This window comes from Grampus griseus, assembly GCF_964374135.1.
Source record: "Grampus griseus genome assembly, chromosome: 1".
NCBI classification, from domain to species: domain Eukaryota; kingdom Metazoa; phylum Chordata; class Mammalia; order Artiodactyla; family Delphinidae; genus Grampus; species Grampus griseus.
The window spans coordinates 70,917,409-70,937,304 of record NC_139017.1 but is presented as its reverse complement, the minus strand read 5'-3'; the positions used below and the strand labels follow the sequence as shown (position 1 = coordinate 70,937,304).

The 19,896-nt window shown below is 56.6% G+C and overlaps 1 protein-coding gene across 6 annotated transcripts in view; it reads right to left on the bottom strand.

Moving 5' to 3' along the window:
- Positions 1-19,183, bottom strand: part of MEF2D (myocyte enhancer factor 2D) — a gene marked incomplete at its 3' end in the record, with an annotated part of 34,561 nt that extends 15,378 nt beyond the window's left edge. For 2 of the 6 annotated variants that reach the window (XM_082653634.1, XM_082653637.1), the window contains exons 1-3: positions 18,861-19,182; positions 1,907-2,098; positions 1,090-1,293 (exon numbers count right to left, since the gene is read on the bottom strand). In XM_082653634.1, coding sequence (XP_082509760.1) covers positions 1,090-1,293; positions 1,907-1,960 — 258 coding nt within the window. In that variant the 5' untranslated portion in view covers positions 1,961-2,098; positions 18,861-19,182. Of the gene's footprint in view, positions 1-1,089; positions 1,294-1,906; positions 2,099-18,210; positions 18,268-18,860 lie in introns of those variants that run through there. The other 4 variants (XM_082653638.1, XM_082653639.1, XM_082653636.1 and 1 more) reach the window with 4 other exon arrangements.
- Positions 19,184-19,896: the final 713 nt, after the last annotated feature.

The following is a 19,896-nucleotide window of genomic DNA, read 5'->3' as shown; positions in this document are numbered from 1 at the left end:
TGGGCTCTGCTTAAAAGAAGAAGGGGAAAGAGAAATCGAAATGGAGACAGAGAGGTAGAAGAATAAGAGAGAGAAAGACAAAACATTTCTTTGCATTTACTGAGTTCCTACCATGTACCACCTTGTACGCTGTCCTCGAGCAAAGGCCACAGCTTCTCCCATGCACCCACACAAAGTAGGGGATGCACACCTGGTGGTGTGGAGGAGACCCCAAAGCTGACCTCTCCATGCTCAAAACATCTTCACAGATGCTTGTTTTGTCTTGAAAATGAATGTGAATTTCACATTCTAGTCTAGAGTAAATCTGTTTTCTCTAATATAAAAATAAAAGAATTTCTTCCACATCTGTGGAGTGGAAGTCTCGCTCCAGGAAGGCAGGCCTGTGGCTTCCCAGGCACCCTTCTTCATCGGCACAGGTCCCGTACCCCCAGTGTGAGAAGCAGGAACTGGGCTGTCTCATTCAATTCACACAACACCCTTCAAAGCAGGCACTGGCCCCATTTCGTGGAGGTGGGCACCAAGGCTCTGGGAAGCGAAACCACCTGCCCAAGGCCACACAGCCAGTAAAGGCCAGAGCTGGATTCCAAAGCCCACGTCCTTTAATGGTTTACAATGTCAGCTCTCTTTGAAACAGAAAATAGAGCCACAGGGACCCACAAAGGGACAGAGACAGAGTATCAGAGATGGAAACAAAGAGGGAGACAGAGAAAGGAAGAGTCAGATGCAGGAGCATATCAAAAGATGGAGAAGGAAGGAGAGAGAGAGAGAGAGAGAGAGAATTTGAGAGCAGACAGAGCAGAGATGTCATGTTGTGCCTGACAGACATGAAGAAAGCGGCTCAGAGAGGGCTGGGGTGGGACTGGGCTGGGTGGGCAGCCCCATCTGACATCTACCTCACTGCCCTCCCTCCTTCTCGGGCCCGGGGTTTGTAGAAGAGGATGTGGGTTTGTATGTGTGTGCGCACAGGTGAGGGGGCTTCAAGGGGCAGGTGTGCATGTGTGCGTGCATGGGGAGGTCCAAGTGTGCATGCTGCATGGGCACGTGGTGTGCAGTTGCAGGGGGGGGTGGGGTCCGCGTGCGTGGGCCCACCTCGATGATGTCGGCGTTGGTGCGGCTCTCGTGCGGCTCGTTGTACTCCGTGTACTTGAGCAGCACCTTGTCCATGTCCGTGCTGGCGTACTGGAACAGCTTGTTGGAGTGGTTGAAGATGATGAGAGCGATCTCGCAGTCACAGAGCACGCTCAGCTCGTACGCCTTCTTCATCAGCCCGAACTTCCTCTTGGTGAATGTCACCTGTAGGTGGGCGTGTGGGCGGCCAGGCCTGGCTCAGTCAAGGTCTGCCCAGGAGTCCCACCTACAGGAAGCTGGACATAGCCAGCCCCTGCCTCAGGGTAACCCTGTTCTCAGGAGCCCCTGGTCTGGGCAAGGAACAGGCCAGCACCCCTCTGCCAACACATGGCCAAGGCACAGCCCAAGGCCAATTCACTGAAGGCAGACATTCAGATGGACAGAAATACACACCTCTGTGCTGGGGGCTATAAAGAGGTTAGGGAGGGAGAACAGAAGAGCTTCCAGGCTCTTCCCTTGGGGTAGGAGGAGGGGAAGGATTCATCTCGGGAAAGGGGAAGTGCCTGGGTGCGGCCTGAGGTTTGCATATTGCATATTGTAGGGGCTCAGGTCTGCCTGGTTGCAGCAGCAGATAAGTCTTGGGGTTCTAGGACACAGGGTCCTAAGAGCTTCAGGGAGGTGGGGATTCCTCTTCTCCCAACTCAGCCCTTGCCCTTCCACAACAGACTCCAGAGCCCCCTTCTTCCAGGAAGCCTTCTTGGAGTGGCTGGAAGTGGAGTGGAGGCAGAGGCCAGCTCCCTGCCCTCATCCACTCCGTGAAGCTCCCGGATCCCCTCACCTGTCGGTTCCGCTCATCGGTGATTCGCTGGATCTGAATCTTTTTCCTCCCCATCTTTTCCGGGGATCTTCACTGCCGGGGAGGGGAGGGGATAGCTGGGTGGCGGGTCTCGGCACACCTTACACTGTGCTCATGAACAGTCTCGGACCAGCACTCAGTTCATGGTCTGCGGGACACCTTCTGCACAGCCTCCTGGGTGGGGAGGGTCACAAGAGGACTGTCAGCCCTGGCAACCCTCAGGCCTGCTCCTTTGGCACACGGGCCAGCCTCACAGCACCCCTGTGAGAGGCTGGCAGCATCTGAGCCCCATCCACAAACTAAGGAAATGTTGGTGACCTGAGGTGATGGCATGCCACAGCCAGGCACAAGCCGGTTCACTCAGGGCCCAGGACTCTGCTCCAGGCTCCTTCCACACCATCACTGCTGCCCTCAGGTTCTAGGTCAGACAGCACACAATCAGGGAGCTCCCTGGCTCCTAAGGGTCTGAGTCTTAGAGAATGTCCGACCCCCTCACTTCTCCCCAGAGCCCACCAGGAGCAGAGACACCTGGGCTTGCCAGCTGCCCCACTGGCCTAGGATGGTGGTTCCCATACGGAGCCCGGTGCAGAGAACATGCCGAGTGAACACCCGCCGAGGCTGTGAACAGCTAGCCCGGTGTACCTGCTGCCAGAATGGGAGTGTGTCTGCACCCCTGGCTCAAGAATATACCAGAGCAGGTCTAGAGCAGTGGTCCTCATACCAGACTCATGGAACCCTGGAGCCTGGAGTCCCAAAGTAGGGCTTGGGCTGCAGAACCCCTATCTCCCTTTAACCAGGGCTCCTCTACACCAATCTGTTTTACTCAGTGGGCCTTGGCCTAAATTTCTGCTTTGAAGAATGGATTCTGCTGCTTTAAATAAACAAACAAACAAACCAACCACCCCTCTACACCAGAGGTCAGTAAATTTTTTCTTTAAAAAGCCAAATAGGGGGCTTCCCTGGTGGCGCAGTGGTTGGGAGTCCGCCTGCCGATGCAGGGGACACGGGTTTGTGCCCCGGTCCGGGAAGATCCCACATGCCGCGGAGCGGCTGGGCCCCATGAGCCATGGCCGCTGAGCCTGCACGTCCGGAGCCTGTGCTCCGCAACGGGAGAGGCCACAACAGTGAGAGAACCGTGTACCACAAAAAAAAAAAAGAAAAAGAAAAGCCAAATAGGGACCTCCCTGGCGGTCCAGTGGTAAAGAATCTGCCTTCCAATTCAGGGGACGTGGGTTTGATCCCTGGTTGGGGAACTAAGATCCCACATGCCGCAGGGCAACTAAGCCCTCGCGCCACAACTACTGAGCTCGCGCACCTCAACTAGAGAGCCCGTGTGCCGCAACGAAGAGCCCACGTGCTCTGGAGCCCACGCGCCACAACGAAAGATCCCATGTGCCGCAACTAAGACCCACTGCAGCAAAAAAAAAAAAAAAATAGGTAAATAAATATTTTTAAAAAAAGAAGCCAAATAGTAAGTAGTTGAGGTTTTGCAGGCCATACCGTCTCTGTTGTAACTACTCAACTCTGCCATTGCAGCATGAAAGCAGCTGTAGACAACACATTTAAAAGAACGAGTGTGGCTGTGCTCCCAATAACACTAGATTTATAAGGACAGGCATGGCCAGATTTGGCCCATGGGTCACAGTTTGCCAACTCCTGCTCTAGAGGAGTGGGGCATGCCTAGAACCCAAGCTCAGTCTAAGAGCACTGCCTCCCAACCTTGCTCAACTCAAAGCATGTAGAGAAAATATAGAACCAGTGCCAGACAGGAAAGAGGCTGCTGGCAGCCAGGGGGACACAGGCACCAGGTGGAAGGATCCTTGTTTCAGTACACCTATAAACCCATCATGACCCACTGGTCGAAGAGCTCCAATTAAAGGGCCAGGAGGGAAAACGGAGGCCCTGCACTGTACAGCGTGAGGTACCACAGGATGGAAGGAGGCACAGGGATGGCAGCCCAGCCTGAGCCAGACAAGGTGCATGCTCTCAGGTGTGGGTAGCACCTAAACAGGCTGGGTGAGCCCCCGGGGACTGGAAGGGCCCAGGATGGAGGCACAAGATGACCCCAGGGCCCTTCTGGCTCTGTGATTCCAGAGATGGAATAGTGGGAGATGGTGGAAAGGGGCAGTAGGCATGGGACCCATGCTTTCTAAAGCCACTCTGATAGGGTCCTGGAAGGAGCCCAGACCACAGAAGCCCAGTCCTCCTTTCCAGAGTTCCCCTTCCACAGAGTCCCTGCCAGAGGGCCCACTACAGAGTCCAGGAAGGTGGGCTCTCACCTCCCCACAACCAACCTGGGCAGAGGGTGGGTGTTTGACGACAGAGACACCTGTAATTAGGAACCCTCTCCCCAGCCCCCATTTCCAGTGGCTGCTGAGGTCCTCTAGCCTTTACGTATCCACTCAACCGTGGGTCCCAAGGTTCCACAGTAGATGCCAAAGTTCAGCCTTGGCATCTTGGCCACAGAGGGAAGGAGAGAGGGAAGGCAGGGAATCTATGGCCTTGGGAGGAGCCAGGAATATCCCTCCCCACCCTTTCCCGTGACCAGGACTTTCCCTCAGGCGTTCCCTAGCCCAGCTGGAAAGAGAGCTTCTGCTCTGTCCAGGTAGCTTCAGAAAACAATGCAGTCCCCTCCCCACTCCTAGAAGGCCCCTCCACACCTCCCTCTCTCTCCCCAGGGAGAAATCTTCAAACCCTCTTCCCTTTTTCCTTATCCTCAAGGTGCTCCATGGGCCTTGGGCCTCCTACTGTCCACCCTCACACATGCCCTAGGACATCACCATCACCAGCCCAGCCAACCCTGAGTCGGCTGAACAGATATCTGGACCCAGAACTAGCTCCAGCCACCCCATCCCTCGCCTGTGACCCCGATCTCTGCCAAACACGCCACTGCAAAGGCTCCAGCCCGAGGAGTTCGGCTGCCCCGCCTCCCAGTGCAATCCAAAGGCTGTATTTTCCAGAGTTGCAGTGGTACGGGTTTGGCAGAGAACGGGGCAGGGAGGGCACACTGAGGGCAAGGGAGGGCTAAGAAGAGGGCTTTTTAAAATTTTTCAAGAAGGCGGCTTTTTAAAGGGGATTCTCTGGCCTGGCCTTGAAAACCCCAATCTAGACTGGTAAATGCAGTCACCATCACCCTCCTCTGGCTCACAGTATCCACCTTTCATCCCTCTCCCATTTTACTATCTCCTTCTCGCCACCTTTTGCTCATCAGCAAATTTTTGCTGAGAGGTAACCTCTACCAGTTTCTGGCCAATGCTGTCTCTTCCCTGAAGTTGGGAGAGATCCCTCTCTTTGCTCTCACGATCCTCAGAAAAGTCATTTCTACAATCTAACTTCATTCCTTTGGTTCTCCCCAAGATTATTGACTCTCAGGGTATTTTGTTCTTTTCTTTCTAGAACTTATCATGATTGTAAATAATTACAATTCTGTGCTTCTATTTAATGCCTGGCTCCCCTATGAGACTGAAGCTTCATGAGGGCAGGAACCACATCTGTATCCTTCACACTCTATCCCGTGTGAGGAGGAGTTTGGGAAATGTCTGTTGAAAGGAAGAAAGGATTGTTTCATCGCTGTGACCCTGTGAGAAGTCCTTCTTCTGGTCTAACTTCTGTTGCAGGACCAGCTCCTCCCACTCTATCCTCTGAGGAGACAGAACTCTTCCTCTCCCAGCTGCGCCGGCAGCTTGTCTGTTTGGACGCCCCCTACCCTCCAACTACCCCTGCTACTCCAGTCCTCAACCCTCCCTACCCTCAGGTTGGTTGGTACAGAGGGTGAGACTCTAGTCTTCTAAGGAGCAGCCCTGAGTACATGGAGATGGAGAGGACTGGGTTGCTTAGGCAACTGTCACCTGGCAACCAGCTCCCTGGCTGATCTCCTACACCACCACCCCCACCCCCGCCTCATGCTGGGGGAGCTGGGATGCTAGAGGGATCAGGGCTGAGAAGACAGGGAAGCCACAGAGACCCACTGAGCATCCTCTGATAGAGCAAAGTCAGGGTTAAAAAGACCAGGCCTCATCTATACCCAGTAGCCCAAAGCACTTTTTATGATTCCATGTTCCCATGGCGCCCTCCCCATTGCCACTCCTACCTCTGTGCCAACACTGCCAGAGGAGGAGATGCCCCTACCTTGGGCAGTCCTTCCTCCTATCTAACCAGGAACCTTCCTACAAAGCAGGGTCAGTCTGTACTCATCTCTTTCCCCTTCTGCTATCCATTCTACACTGTTGCAGTCTTGGAAAGCTTGGGGGCAAGAACAGTAAGGGCAAGAACTCAGCCCTTACTTTGGAAAAAGGGGTGGCTGGGGCCTGGGTGGGCACAATGAACCCTAAACTGACCCTATCCAAGGTATGGAGGCCTATCTTGACCAAGCTTCCCTCCTATCCAATTAGGGAGATTTTAATGAACACCTGGACCTCCTTAATTAGCTCTCTTCCTAATTACCTAACCAACTGCCAGGGCCTGGGCATGTTATCCAGATGTGAGCCTTTTCTTCTTCGCCTGGGCCGGCCCCATTCCTCTTCCCCTTTCCAGCCCGCTCCTCCTCTAGGAGGCCCTCCCAGATGACCTGGCTTTTGGCTGCTTCTCCTGGAGGCCAAAGGCTTGGGAGGGCTTAGGGCTGCCACAGAGACGGGGTTATCCAGGATGGCCTTCCCGCTCTGATGGCCCCAGGGCCCACCCAATCCTGACCTCAGGCCACAGCTGTGACTCCTTGGGCTGGCAGCATCTCTGTCACCAAAGTACCCCCTCGAAGACTCCAGCTGCTTCTGATTCTGATTCACCTACTCGGAGTAGTGCTGGCAGGACAGGATTGGGCAGGGTGGACCTCCTGGGGAGTAAGTGGGAGCAGACAGAGATAGGGCCTCCCCCAACAGAGACAGAAGGAGCAAAGAGGGAGGAGGATGGCAGCTGGGCTGAGTCCCAGGGAGGCAGGCGCAGACCCACCGTCTGTGGAGAAGGGTGGCTGCAGAGAAGCCTTTTGCAAATGAGACAGGACACAGGGCAGGCAGGCTCATCTGACAACACGCTTGACAAGGAGTAGAGGCTGAGCGAGGGGACCAGAAACGGTGGGGGTCCCAGAAGGACCCCATGGACAAACGGTTTCCTCAGCTGGGCTACAGACCCAATAGGAACATGTGGGTTGTACTGACATGCAAATAAGATGCAAATAACATATAAAATGTACCCTAAAGGGGATCTTGGTTTGGAGGGGGCATGGGAGAAGTAACAGGCTCCTGCCTCCCCCAATGTAACACCACTTGGTACCTGAGCAATATTCAAACCATTCTCGGGTTTCAGAATGATGCTATCTCAGTTCCTGTGTGAGGGTGGCCTGGGGCCAGCAGGAGGAGTTGGGGCAAGCGGTCAGGGCAGCCTCCTGAAGCTGCAGTTGCAGCAGGGCTGCCCTTCCTGGGGGAGCTGCAGAAGTGCCTTCCAGGGGCTAGCCTCCACCTCCCCTCTCCTGCTGTCGTCAGGGGACTACCTAGCTCCCCTTCTCCCCTGCACCCTTCCACCCATATCCACCCTCTGTCCCAGCGGCCCAGAGGTTCAGAGGAACTGCAGAGCATCTGCTTTCAGCGCTGCCATACCAGCGCAAGTCAAAATGGAGCAGCTGCCCAGAGAGGCTGAGTGAGCAGCCCCCGTCACAGAGCATCGGGCTTCAAACCCTGCTCTTCCACATAGTGAGAAACTCTCATTAAGCAGGCCCTTCATCCCTTCCTCCCAGGCTGCTCAGGGCTGTGGACTGGAGGGGAAGGCAGGAGGTGCTGGAGACAGCTGTCATCCCTCCTCCCGCCCCTTCCCTGTAGCTGGGCTGCAGGGCATGAAATAAGCAGCAGGCGCTGGGGGAGGGGGTGACAATCCAATCCACCTGTCACCCCCACAGTCAGGCGGCCTCAAACAGCCTGCTCACTAACGAGGGAGGAGACGTGGGTGAGGCAGACACAGAGGGGGGTGGCAGAGGGGGACAGACACACAGACAGGAAAAGAGACAGAGAAAAAGTGGCAGAGAGTCCAAGAGGAAGGCAGAGTGAGGGGCAGAGGCAGACAAGGAGAGGGCCAGAGGACAGAGGGAGAGGCAGTAGACTAGACAGAGACAGAGGTTGAGAGAGAAGCAGGTAGAGAACAAGAAACTGCTTGCACGACGCTGATGCTAGGCCGAGCACGTGGGCGAAACTCGACAGGACTCCAACCCTGTCCTCTGAAATCCTGCAGTCCTGCCAAGAGACAGACAAGGGAAGGGCAGGGCCCACCTAGGGCAGGGCAGGGAGAGGCAAGGAGGCCCTCAGGGGCCAGGACTGAGCCCAGACCTGGCCGGGGATGGAGCATCTTGGCTCTTGAGGCTCTGGCTAGGTCCAGGCTCCAGGGCAAGCAGGCCCTGAGAGTGGGCAGAGGTGGGCACAAGGCCCAGCGGCCCTCTAAACGCCCGGGGTACTGCCTCCATTCCTGCCTCACCCCAGGGCTCACAAACCTTCCAAGCCACTCTCTCTGAACCGCAGCCCTCTACGCAGAGACACATGCTGAGGAGCTCTGGAAGATGGGTGGGAAGGTAAACTCAGTGACCACCAAGAGATGGGGCCCAGGCAAGAGAGCCCTGGGGTTCGCAGCCTCTGGAATCTACACAGACAGCCCTTCCTCCACAAACACTGTACTAGCCCCGAAGTGGGGGGCATCACCCTCCCCTCGAAGTCTGGGCAAAGGCAGTGCTGGGGTCTCACGCTGCCCCTCTCCCCCACCGCGCACAGTCCGATTCTCGCACCCCCGCCTGCTCCCCACCCACTGCTCCCTGGCTCCTCCCTGTTCTCCAATCTCTCTGCCCCCTCTCTGCTCCCTCTCCCACAAGGCAGCCTCCTTTCATTCGCCCCGAAGTTCTTCTAGGGTCTGCTCTCAAAGGCACAGGCAGGTACCCATCCCCATCCTCCTCCTCCCTTCAAAGTTCTGTTTGGCAGGCTCACTCCCCAAACCCCTGGTTCCCACCATCCTCCCCTCCCTCGGGGACTCCCCTCCCCCAGCCCAACAGCCTCAGGGTTGGGCAGGGGCTATTTTTAGTCTGGGCACCGAGCTAATTTTAACTCACCGACAAGGGACCTGGGGGCGGACTGTTGGGCTGTGGGGAGGGAGAGAGGGCCAGTCCAGGAAAGCTGGACCTGGGGCGGGGGTGGTCTCAGGTCCCAGGCACCCTAAGAACACAAGCGGAGGTCGGCACTGAAGCCTTCGCTTAAGGGGCTTAAGGGACAGGAATCGACTTGCCAAGAGGAGCACCCAGTGTGGGCAGCAGGGCTAGGAGCCCTCCCTCCAGTTTCCGCTGGACAACTCTCCCGCGCCCCACCCTAGGCTTTCCGCCCTCTTCTCCTTGGCAAATCTCCTGGGATGGGGCCAGCCTGTTCTCTGCCCAGGAGATGGCTCTCCAGTGAGGGGCTGTCTCCCGAGCCGCCTCCACTGCTTCCCCACCCCAGCTTGTCCTTCCTGTAGTCTAGCTCTCATCCTTCCTGTAGCATCACTGAGGCTGTATGGCCCCCTACAGAGGCAGCAGCCACCGCCCCCCACCCCGACCTCCAGCACTTCCCACCCCAGCTCTGGCCTTGCCCTGGTGGCCTCTAGGCTGGCTGCTAGGAACCACCCTGCGCCCACAAGTTCCCAGAGCCACCCCGCTGACCTCAGGAAGAATCTGGGGGCAACAGGAGACTGAGTCCTAGTAGAAAAGGGGTAGGTGAGGTAGGGTAATGAACAGCCCAGGGAAATACGGGGACTATGGGTAGGGATTCTGGATGCCTGGGTTCTAGTCCCTGCCCTGGCCCTAACTCACTGTGTGAACTTGAATATGGCACTGCCCCCGCCAGAGTTCACCCCACTGGCCAGTATAATGGGTAGGTGGAGTGGACTAGGTACCCAAGTGCCCTTCCAGCCTAGACATTCTGTTCCTATGCTCTTTATAGCGGCTCAAAAGGAAGGGAGGTCAGGACTGTGTGATTCCATGGAGAGATAACAGAAGAGTTGGTCCAGTTAGGTCCCCTGTCCTCCAGCTTAGGAGGGGAGGACAATGTGGAGGCCAGAAGAGTGGAGGAACAGGCCTGATGAAGACGGAGGTGCTTTCGGAACGATAACCTCCACAACAGATGGCCAAGGGTTGGCAGAGGCTCATGGTCAGCCAGGGCAGGTGCCAGGCAGGGCGCACAGGCCCTGGCAGCAGAGGTTCTGCCAAGCCAATCCCCTCACACACCTGGAGTGCCTATCAGACCCAGGGCTTGGGATCCTGCTTCTGGTTAGAGTAGTGACTGGCCCAAGGTCACTGTCATGGTCATTAGTGGGGCCAGCTCTGGAACCTGAGCCTGAGCCTTGCCTCATGCTCCACCCAGCAGGCCAATCAGTAATGACTCACTACTGCTCATTTGCATGGGGATTTGCATAGTGTCTCTGACCTTATTCCATCAAGTTCTACTTCCCATTCTAGGACCTGGGACACCCCCACTCAGCATCCCTAGGCCGTTAGGGACCCCACATGGAGTTCTTGGCACCTCAGGTCTCCAGTCTCATCCTTCTTCTGCAGAAAACATTTCTGAATTGATCTAGTGGTACTGTCTAGAGCTCTCAATCCAACTGGGTCCTCCACTCTTGTCCAGGTCCCCTGTCCAGGAAGGGATCTGAGGGGAGGAGGTGTAATTATGAGGAACAAGTAAGCACTGCAGCTAGAGGAATTGGATAAGGTTCATGGGGTAAAGTGTGATGGCTCCAAAACTGCCTGGGGGTTCCTCAGGAGAAAAACCCTATTCCCCTCTTTAGTGCCAAGGCTGGGGCAGCAGTAGGACATGAGCGGACTGTCCTTACTTCCACCTCTATCCCCACTTCTAAATTCCATTCCCCAAAGTGCAAAACGAGAGGAAATAGCCTAGTACAGCAGGCGACATAGATGTAAGACTACAGAGAGGACTTCCCAGGCTGAGTCTTTGAACTCAAAGTAGTCTCTGGGGCTAAAATTTGCTTTGTTATTAGTTACCTGACTAAGCATGGGCAGCTGGTAACACTTGGGAGGGCACTGCAGCCCCAGCATTGTAGTCCAACTAATGGGAGCTAGAAGACAGCCAATCCCCTGCCTACCTTGAAGAGGTCAAATGACCTGTTTGTCCAGTTATAATACCTATGCTTCTAGCTGTACCCTCTGAAACAATGAAGCCAAGCAGGCAGTGGTCTCCTATCCCAGGAAGTCCTTCCTGCTATCTAACCACCATTCCTCCCACTGCAGCCAACCCTTCCCCTGCAACCTAAGCCCATTCCACTCATCTAGCTGAGAGTGGCGGACAGGGGCCCCTGGCCATGTGAAGCCTCAGCTGAGGAGAGGTGGGGCGGTTGGGACGGTTAGTGGGTCACCTTCCACCTCCCCACCCAACTTCCCTCTGGGGTCTCAGGAGACAGAAGTGAAAGTGGCAGCTGGGGCCTTGGGGGCGGGTCAGCTTGAGAGCCGTTGGGGTGAGCATAATGCCACCAGTGCTGGGTCTGGGCTGCCTGCCACTGCAGCAGGAGGGCTGATGGTTAGATCAGGAGAGGGACTGCCCATGGAAATGAGGGCTTGGGAAAACTATGGAGCATGGGCCCCTGGCCTAAGGAAGAACAAGCTGAAGAGGAAAAAGTGGAGAAAAACAGGCAGTAGACAGTCTCAGAAGGGCACTGTATTCCAGGGCAGTGGTCTGTCCCCTTGTTTAAAGCAGCAAGATCCTTCTTTCCCATCCAGAGAACAGGGGCAAGGCTGCTTTAGCTGAAGTAGATGAAGGGGGTCCAGGTCCTGATTGCTGGAACGTGAGAGCAAGGAGAGAAGGGAGGAGGCCTGAGGCCTGGGCCCTCAGACTGGACAGCACCAATTCCGATGGAAGGGAAGGTGGAGGATGAGAATGTGAAGTGTTCACCTACAATTGCAGACAGCACTGCCCCCCACAAAGAGGCCAATCCAATCACGGAAAGCAAATCCTCCTAGAGACATCGTGACCTCGGGAAGCCACCGGGGATTTAAAGGGGCCGCTCAGGGTGGCAGCTGGATCTCCTTCTGACTGGAAGGACAGTCCTCTAAGCCCCTGGCAAGGGAGGGCCGGCAGTGCGGCTCCGTGGGCCTGCTGAGGCGGCCAGCCAGGCAGCTCTTATAGGATTAGCTTGCTGCTTTCAGGAAAGGTGCCAGGTGAGGCTAAGATGCCCAGCCAGATGGAGCTGCCCCGACCCCGCCACACTAGCAGGCAGCACGGGGGGGGGGGGGTACCTACATACACCTAGTCAAATACTTGCCCCCAGACTTGATCCATGCCCCTCACCAATATCCAGTCTCTCACCCTTTCAAGAAGATATTATGCAAAGACCCCTCTGATTTCTGACAGCTAGGATCCCTATGTACTCAGCATTCTCTGCCATTCCTATGGTCAGGATTTATCCTTCCTCTGAGTGGGAAGTCCTGCCTATTGTCTACTCTCAATCCCTCTGCTACATTTTATAACCAGGGCCCCACCCCAGGGAGCAGGTGAGGAGGCCAAGGGGTTCCTCATCTCTGCTCCCTGTCAGCTCTCCACCCTCTGGGCTGACAGGTGGGGGAGACAAGAGGGAACAGCTGGGCCAGGACACCTGTCCCCACCCAGTCAGCCTGGGCCCCACAGGCCTGCCATGGGGTATGCATAGGGGAGTCAGCAGAGAGGCAGGCAGCTGTGGGGGATGGAGAAAAGGGGCTCAGAGGTCAAAGAGAGATGTGCCTGGGGAGGCCTGAGGCAACCCTTTCAAGATCACCCTTCCTCCTGGTCTACCCCCAACCATTAACACACGCATGCTTTAAAGGTTTGAGGTCACCTGCTCCATCCCCTTGCCTCCGTGTTACTCGATCCAACTGGAGTGGGAAGACTCCACAAAGAGACCAACCCTCCTCTCCCCATCCACACCCACTCCCGCCCGTATGTCTTCCCTTGAGATTTGAGGATGAGCTCTCTCTTATTCCTTATTCTCCCAACCCTCAATCCCAAGTATTTGCTGGCAGGGGTGGGGGCAGGGAGATCATGAGAGATAAGTAAGCACTCAGCCAGAGGGATCTGGTAAGACTCTGGGGTGAAATGTGGAGTGGGCAGGTTCTGAGACAAGGAGGCAGCTGGTTGGGGAGGGCAGAGCTGGGCTCAGCTTCCCAAGCCCGTCCCAGGGTCCCCTCAGGGCCTCCTAAGTCCCCCTCACATCCAGTCCCTACCCAGGACACTGCGTGCCTCCACCCCACCTTCTGGACCGCTGCCTTAGCAGGCAAGTCCAGGGCCAGGTTGGAGCTGATGTCTGGAAGAAAGGATGCAGCCACTTTCCAAGCACCCACTCTGCTGAGTACCACACGTTTTCCCATGGAACCTCCTTCCTCTTCCAGGGGAGGCATCTCTGTTTCACAGAAATGGAAACCAACTCAGAATGTGCAGGGACATGCCCAAGGTCACCAGGAATTAGTGGCAGAGGAGGGCTGACTGCTGAGCACAGCGCTTCCCCGCACAACTTGGACAGAGAGCAGGCAGGTTCTCCCTCCCAGGAGTAACAGCACATTCCTTCCAGGGCAGATTCCCTAATATCTGGGCCTGGGAGGCTCAAGTCAGCCATGCCTCTTGCCTTTGCACAAGCCCAGGACTCTTGTGGCTCAAGTCTTTCCTGATCTAGTCTCTCTCCTCATCCATCTCATATGGCAGCTTTAGGGGGTACTCACTGGTACCCAGGAAGGGTCTCTGAGTGTCACTTGTTCCTGCCTACATACCCCTGCTTTGGCTTCCTCCCATGGCACTCAATCAGAAGACAATACCTTCTCAGGGAACCAAAGCATGTCCCCCTGCCCCCCCATCTTGCCACCAGACCCTAATCCTCTGCACTCCTGCCAGGGAATCCTACTGGGTTCGTTCTTCCCTTCAATGTATCCTCCTCCTCTTCCCAGGTCTCCCTGGGCCTCCTTTTCCACTGCCCCTCCTGCAGGGCAGGATCCTTCCCTTAACCTTAGACACAAGCCCTGAACACCTCCTACCTGGGAAAGCTTGAGCAAGTCACTTAAATCTCTGACTCAGTCTCCTCAATTACAAAAAACAATGTGGAGAAAAATAAATGAGTCTTCCTATGTTTCCAGCACAGAGCTTGGCACACAGGGACACAACAAATGGAAGTTTCCTTTCTCCAATCCCCAGGGATCTCAAAAGTTTTAGTTTTTGGTCTCCAAAGTATATTGGAAAATAGGGTGAGTGGGGTACTGCCCTTGGGTAAAAGTGCTCATGACCAGGGGGCAAAAAATGTTCCTTCTCTATATGCTTCCCTGGTCTCTCCAACTCCTAGGGGAGTAGCCAGAGCACCCAGCCAGAGGCACCAAGCCAAGGTCAGTGAGCAGGCCTAGAGCCTGAAGCCTCCTGGGAGGGTGAGTTTAAATGAGTAAATATGGTCCCACCTGGCTGAGGCCAGCAACAGGCCAGAGCTCCATACAAGTCCTTCCCTTCCCAGCCTACAACAGAGGGGAGAGAGATCAGACAATAGGCACAGCTGCCACCCCTCAACCCCAGGCTATCAGGGTCCTGTGCAGAGTCAGTGAATGCATCTCCCTGTCTCCACACCAGGCAGGACCAGCCAGAGAAGCATGGCTAGCTCCCAGGAAGGAGAGGTTGCGGCTACAGCCTCAAGAAAAGGAAAAATCAGATGCAAAGCGTCTTGGGGGTCACCCAGGCCAGGAGTTGGCCCCCAAATGCTTGAGGGCTCAGATGTAACCTTGATACCTCAGAATGGCCTTGCTTATCTGGATGAGTCGGGAGGGCAAAAGAGACCAGTGACAAACCACCAAAACACCCAGGTGCTCTGCTCACCACAAGGCTAAGTGAAACTCCTGTACATCTGGAAAGCAGACTTACCCAAGGACATACGGTTCGAGTGAGGGGCTGAGGCAGGCTGAGCCAGGGGCACAGAGAGGGAAAAATGGTGGCGGGGGTGGAGTGCTGCAAGGGGCAGTGAGGGAAGTCAGCCAGGGCTTCCCAACTCACGCTATGCTCTAGGTCTAAACTCAATCCCTCTTGCTCGAGTCAACACTCCTCTCTTCAGAGTTGTGCATGCCTCTGCCTTCTTGCCTCCAGTCCCCTCACCCTGTCCCCAGTCTCCAATCTTTCAATTATCTTTGCCTTTCGCTACCCCCACCCGCTACAGGGAGCAGCTGCTTCATGGGTGTCTACACGCTCGTGTGTGTGTGCTGCACACCTCCATGCATGTGTGCCACTAAACGCTGTGGACCTGCCAGGTGCATCTGGGCATGCCAGTCTGCACAAGACCCCCACCCCGCCCCCTTCAGGGGAAAGGAGCCCAAAGGCCAGCCATCCCACAGCTCTCAGGACAAACTCTCCTCAGGATACTTTCAGTCCCAGGCATGGGGGAAGAAGAGAAAATAAATATTACAGGAGCCAAACAGCACCATCCCCACTAGGCCAAAGTTCAAGGCCTTTCAGCAGAGCCACCAAGAGCCACTGGCGAAGAAAGTATTTTGAGATCCCATCCTTCCCAAGCCAAGTTAGAGCTCTCTCTCTCTCTCCCATCTATCTCCACTGATAAGTTCTTCCTGAAGTCTAAGCTCCATTCTGCCTGCTGCAGTTGTGGACAGACAGGGGAACATCAACCACAGAAAGGTTTTCAGCTCCCAGAACAGAACTACTAGCACCTAACACCTCCCCCTCACCCCATGAGTAAGTCACCAAACTGGGACAGAAGGACAGACGGTTGGCCGGACTCCGGCCCCATGACTGGCTCATAAAAGTCACCAGAGATTACAGTGATGCTGAGGCTATGCTGGCCCTGCCACCATCTCCTCCTTCCCTCTAAAAGGGAGATAATTGCCTCAAACCAGTTGGCCTCAGAGAGCCTGGAGAGTCCCAGCTATGATCGCAAGGGGTGGGGAGAACCCACCACCACAGTGCCACAAGACCCATAGGCTGACCCTTGAGGATGGATTCTAGGCCCATGTCTGATCCTCTTACCCACTTCCAGGACCCAGCCGAACACCAACTATGACTTGTTCCCAAGAGGTCGAGGCCTCTATTACACATCCCCCACTGACTCCCCTTCTCCAGTAAGGCCACCACCCTCTGGACTAGAGGGGCAGAGAAGCAGGGATCCTGGCTTTAAATACAACTAGGGAAATGCTGGACCCACCCATTTGTTCCATTTGACTCCTCTTGCCCCCACAGAGGTACAGAAGTGGGTGGCAAAGTGTCCAACACAGGGCCCTCCCATAGCAGGCCAGGGTAAGCATTGAGATTCTGGACCAAAGCCAACTGGGGAGGGCAAGGGGCCCAGCTGGCCAGAAGAAGAAGGTTGACAGGATGAGCAGAGGGGCAGGCTTCTCTGGGGGCACAAGGCCCAGGGATACCCACAGCAGGGAGACCTTCCCAGGGCAGGGTCGGGGAGGAGGGTGGGAGAGGCTAGGTCACAATCAATGAGGGCCTAAACCCAAGGTGTCCTCTTTCCTGTCCCCCTCAGAGGCCAGGAGGCCTCTCCCAGCTTCCTTGCTACTGGTCCTCCAGCCCCAACCTGGGGAGTCTACCCTCTGCCTTCTCCCCTCATCACACCTCCAAGGAAAGACCCAGGAAAGATTAAAAAAAAAAAAAAAAAATCTTCTGGCGAGATTATGTAACAGCAGCCAGAAAGACTATCATATCTCCGAGCCTATGAGAAGAACCAGGAGCCAAGAGGGGCAGAGCTGGGAAGCCCAGGCTCCTCCAGTCCAGGGACAGCAGGTACAGAGTGGTGTAGACAACGGGCAGTCCCCGCCACCCTCTCATGTCCTCCACTACTCTATTCCAGGCACTGGGCACAGCAGACAGAATCCAGCCCAACCTCTCATGCCCATCCCCCAACACAAGGGTCCTGCTTCTCCACTTGGACCAGGGCCTCCAAGGGGAAGGACTGTGTCTTCTTTCCTATGGTCTCTCCCTGCTATGAAGCCATGCCTGAAAGAGTGGTGGTTGGACTAAAGCTCTGACACAGATTTGCTGTGTGACCTCAGATTAAAAAAAACCACCTCTCTGGCCTCTAAAGGTATGTAAGTGAAAGCTCCCCCTTCTCCCAGAGAAACCAGAGACCCTGCCCTTTACAAATGCACACGCATATACATACATATACACACAAATACACTAACACACACAGGCTGTGTTGGGGGAGGGGTGGCAGGGAAGTTACAACAAAGAGAATATGACCACTGAGACCCAAGGGTCCAAATGTCTGCTGGGGAAAGTGGAGAAAGAGCTACACATAAGCTCTTGTGAACCCCCAATCACTCCATATAAACGGGTCTTCAGCCACCCTCACACTGATCCCACCCCACCCCCATCTCCTGCCCAACACACTGGGAAACCACAGGAAGGAAATTCATTCCCAGGCAGGCCGTGGGAGCTGGGACAGCCAGGCTAAGTCCTGGGGCGGGTGTGACCCGGCGACCACAGGCGGGTAGACATCTGTGAACACTGACATGTGCCTTTTTCAATGCTCTCCTTGACTACTAAGACTTCTCTGTTGGGGGTTTGGAGGGGAGCGGGAGGTGGACAGCTCCCTAACTTCAAAATACCCAATGTTCTGCTGGCCAGGGCTCCCCTGCTATCTCGAGGCCAGAGCAGCCCAAGGTCACCGCCCCAGACGGTAAACTTCCCATAGTCCAGGCTGGCCCCTGAATTGCCTAGGACACCCACTGAGGGGATGGGGGAAGGGGCAGCAGAGGGCCACTCCCCCAAACCAAAGAAACCAGGCCTACAAGGAAATCTCAAAAGGGGGCTGAGCACTGAGAAGGGGGACACAGGATCCACCCACTGTACCCTCCCCCAACCCATCAACAATGGGCTGCTTAAGCGAAGGCAGAGAGAGTCCCCCCACTCAAAGGACAAACCTGGGATAACCGAGTCAGTGGTTCCAAAGGTGCCCACACTCAGGAGCCCTCCTTTCATTGGGGAGAGACCTCAGGAGGCCACTGAGAGATGAGCTTCAATCACTAGGGGAAGGGAGGCCCTGTAAGACCAAAACTGATAGGAAAGGGGCTAGCACTGGGGTGAGAGACTAGATGCATCTTAGCCTCTTTGGCCCTCCCTCCCCAAAAGCCCCCCAACACTCACTAGACCCCCACTCCCAGCCCAGTTCAGCCAGCCATAGGTGGAGAGAGGGACTGGAGAACTCTTGCCCAGATGCTGAACAGCTGCAAACTTCTGGCCGGGGGTTCTCCGGCTGGGGCTGCTGACAAACCAGATCAGGGGTCTCGGGAGCGGGCTAGGAGGTCCCAAGGAAGGGTCCTGCGTGCCCACCTCCGTGGTGACTCCGCGTCCCAGCTCCACAGGCGCCGGGCAAACCCGGGCCCCGGACACACACACACTCACACACCTCAACCCACCACCCTGGTGTCATCTGAACAACATCCCCCCTCCCTCCCCCGCTTCCCAAACAGCTGCGGCTCCCCCCGCCCCCACCCTCCCGCCGCCCTCCCAGGCCCCCTTCTGCACCATTTCGGGCCAAGGAGGAGGGAACAGGCGGCGCGAGGAGGGAGAGGGAGGGAGGGCCGGCTGTTAAAATGTCAGTCGCTCCCGGCTGTCACCAGAGGCCCCCTCTGAGGATGGCGCCCCTTCCCAGACCACTCGGGGATCGCCCTAAACCCCCGGACACCAACAGACCGGCGCGCCCCCAAGCCCCCGGTCCCCACCCCGACCCCAACACCCAAGGGAATTACAGCCCACTCCACTTGTCCCCACAGCCGACTCCCTCACCCAAACAGTCCCCCATATAATCTCCCACCAACGCCACACGAAAACAGCCCGCTCCGCGAGTTCCTCCCAGTCCAGAAGGCCACCCCATTCCACCCCTCAGGGGGACGGTCTAGACCACCCTCCACCCCAACCCCAGGACGGGGTGGGGGAGGGGGCCTCTTAAAGCGGCAGGCTCATTATTTTTCTATACTCACCGGCCCCACTGGGGGAAGGGGGGTGTCACGGCTGGGAGGGGGTAGCCCTCGCCCCTAGTCCGGGGGATCTTCAGCACCTGGAAGCCGCAGCTCCGGGCGGGGGGAATAATAAATGAGGCCGGCGTCCGCGCGGGCCCTGGGCGGCGCCGGGGGGCCTAGGCCCCCGTCCTGGGCGCGGGGGCGGGCAGGCAGGCGGGGGACCCGGGCCGAGCGTCCGAGTCGCCTCGGCTGTTGTTGATATTTTCCTTCCTTCCTCCTTTCGGGCTCCAAAGGTAACTCCTCCAGCCCCCAAGAGTCAAGGCCGACGTAGGCACAGCTCAGCCTAGCTTGAGGGGTGGGGGGAACAGGGGTGATGGACAGGCGGGGAGCCAATGGGAGGAACCCGTGGGGGCGTGGGGGCGGGGCCGGAGTAAAGGCGGTCCCAGGGACGCGGCCCCGCCCCTCGCTTTTCTCGGGCCGGCCGAGCCGGGCCGGGTCGGCCCCCACCCCACCGCCCTTCCAAGCTAGGCTGCGGCGCCGGGAGCGGCAGATCCCTCCGCCAGCCGGGAGGGAGGGAGACAGCGACGGACCGAGGCAAAGTAGGCACGCGAGACCCAGAGGCCCCTAAAGGGATCGGCCCGCGCCCGTGGTGCCCCCGCTTCGAGCTGGCCAGACGGCCGCCTAGCACTGCTGCCACCGTGCGCTCGAGGAGGTCCTTTCCCGGGAGCTTCCTCGGACTGCGTGCACACTCTCTCATACACACACACACACTCTACCTCGACAGCTCCCCCCATCCCCCAAGCCCCAGGAGATTTGGGAGGTGGGAGTCTAAGTAGATAAATTAAGGGTAGACGCTAAGTGTTGAAAAGATTCCATCTTCCTCACTTAGGGTGTGCCGAAGCTCCACTTAAAGGGACACGTTCATTTCTGGGGGGTTACCTGGAGAGCTCGCTTGCTCCCTCTACCTGAGACAGGCCCCCTCCCCTCCCGGAGCCCGGCTCGGCAGACGCCCATCAATTTAAAGCGACAGCTCATAGTTCGTGGGTGACCTAATCCC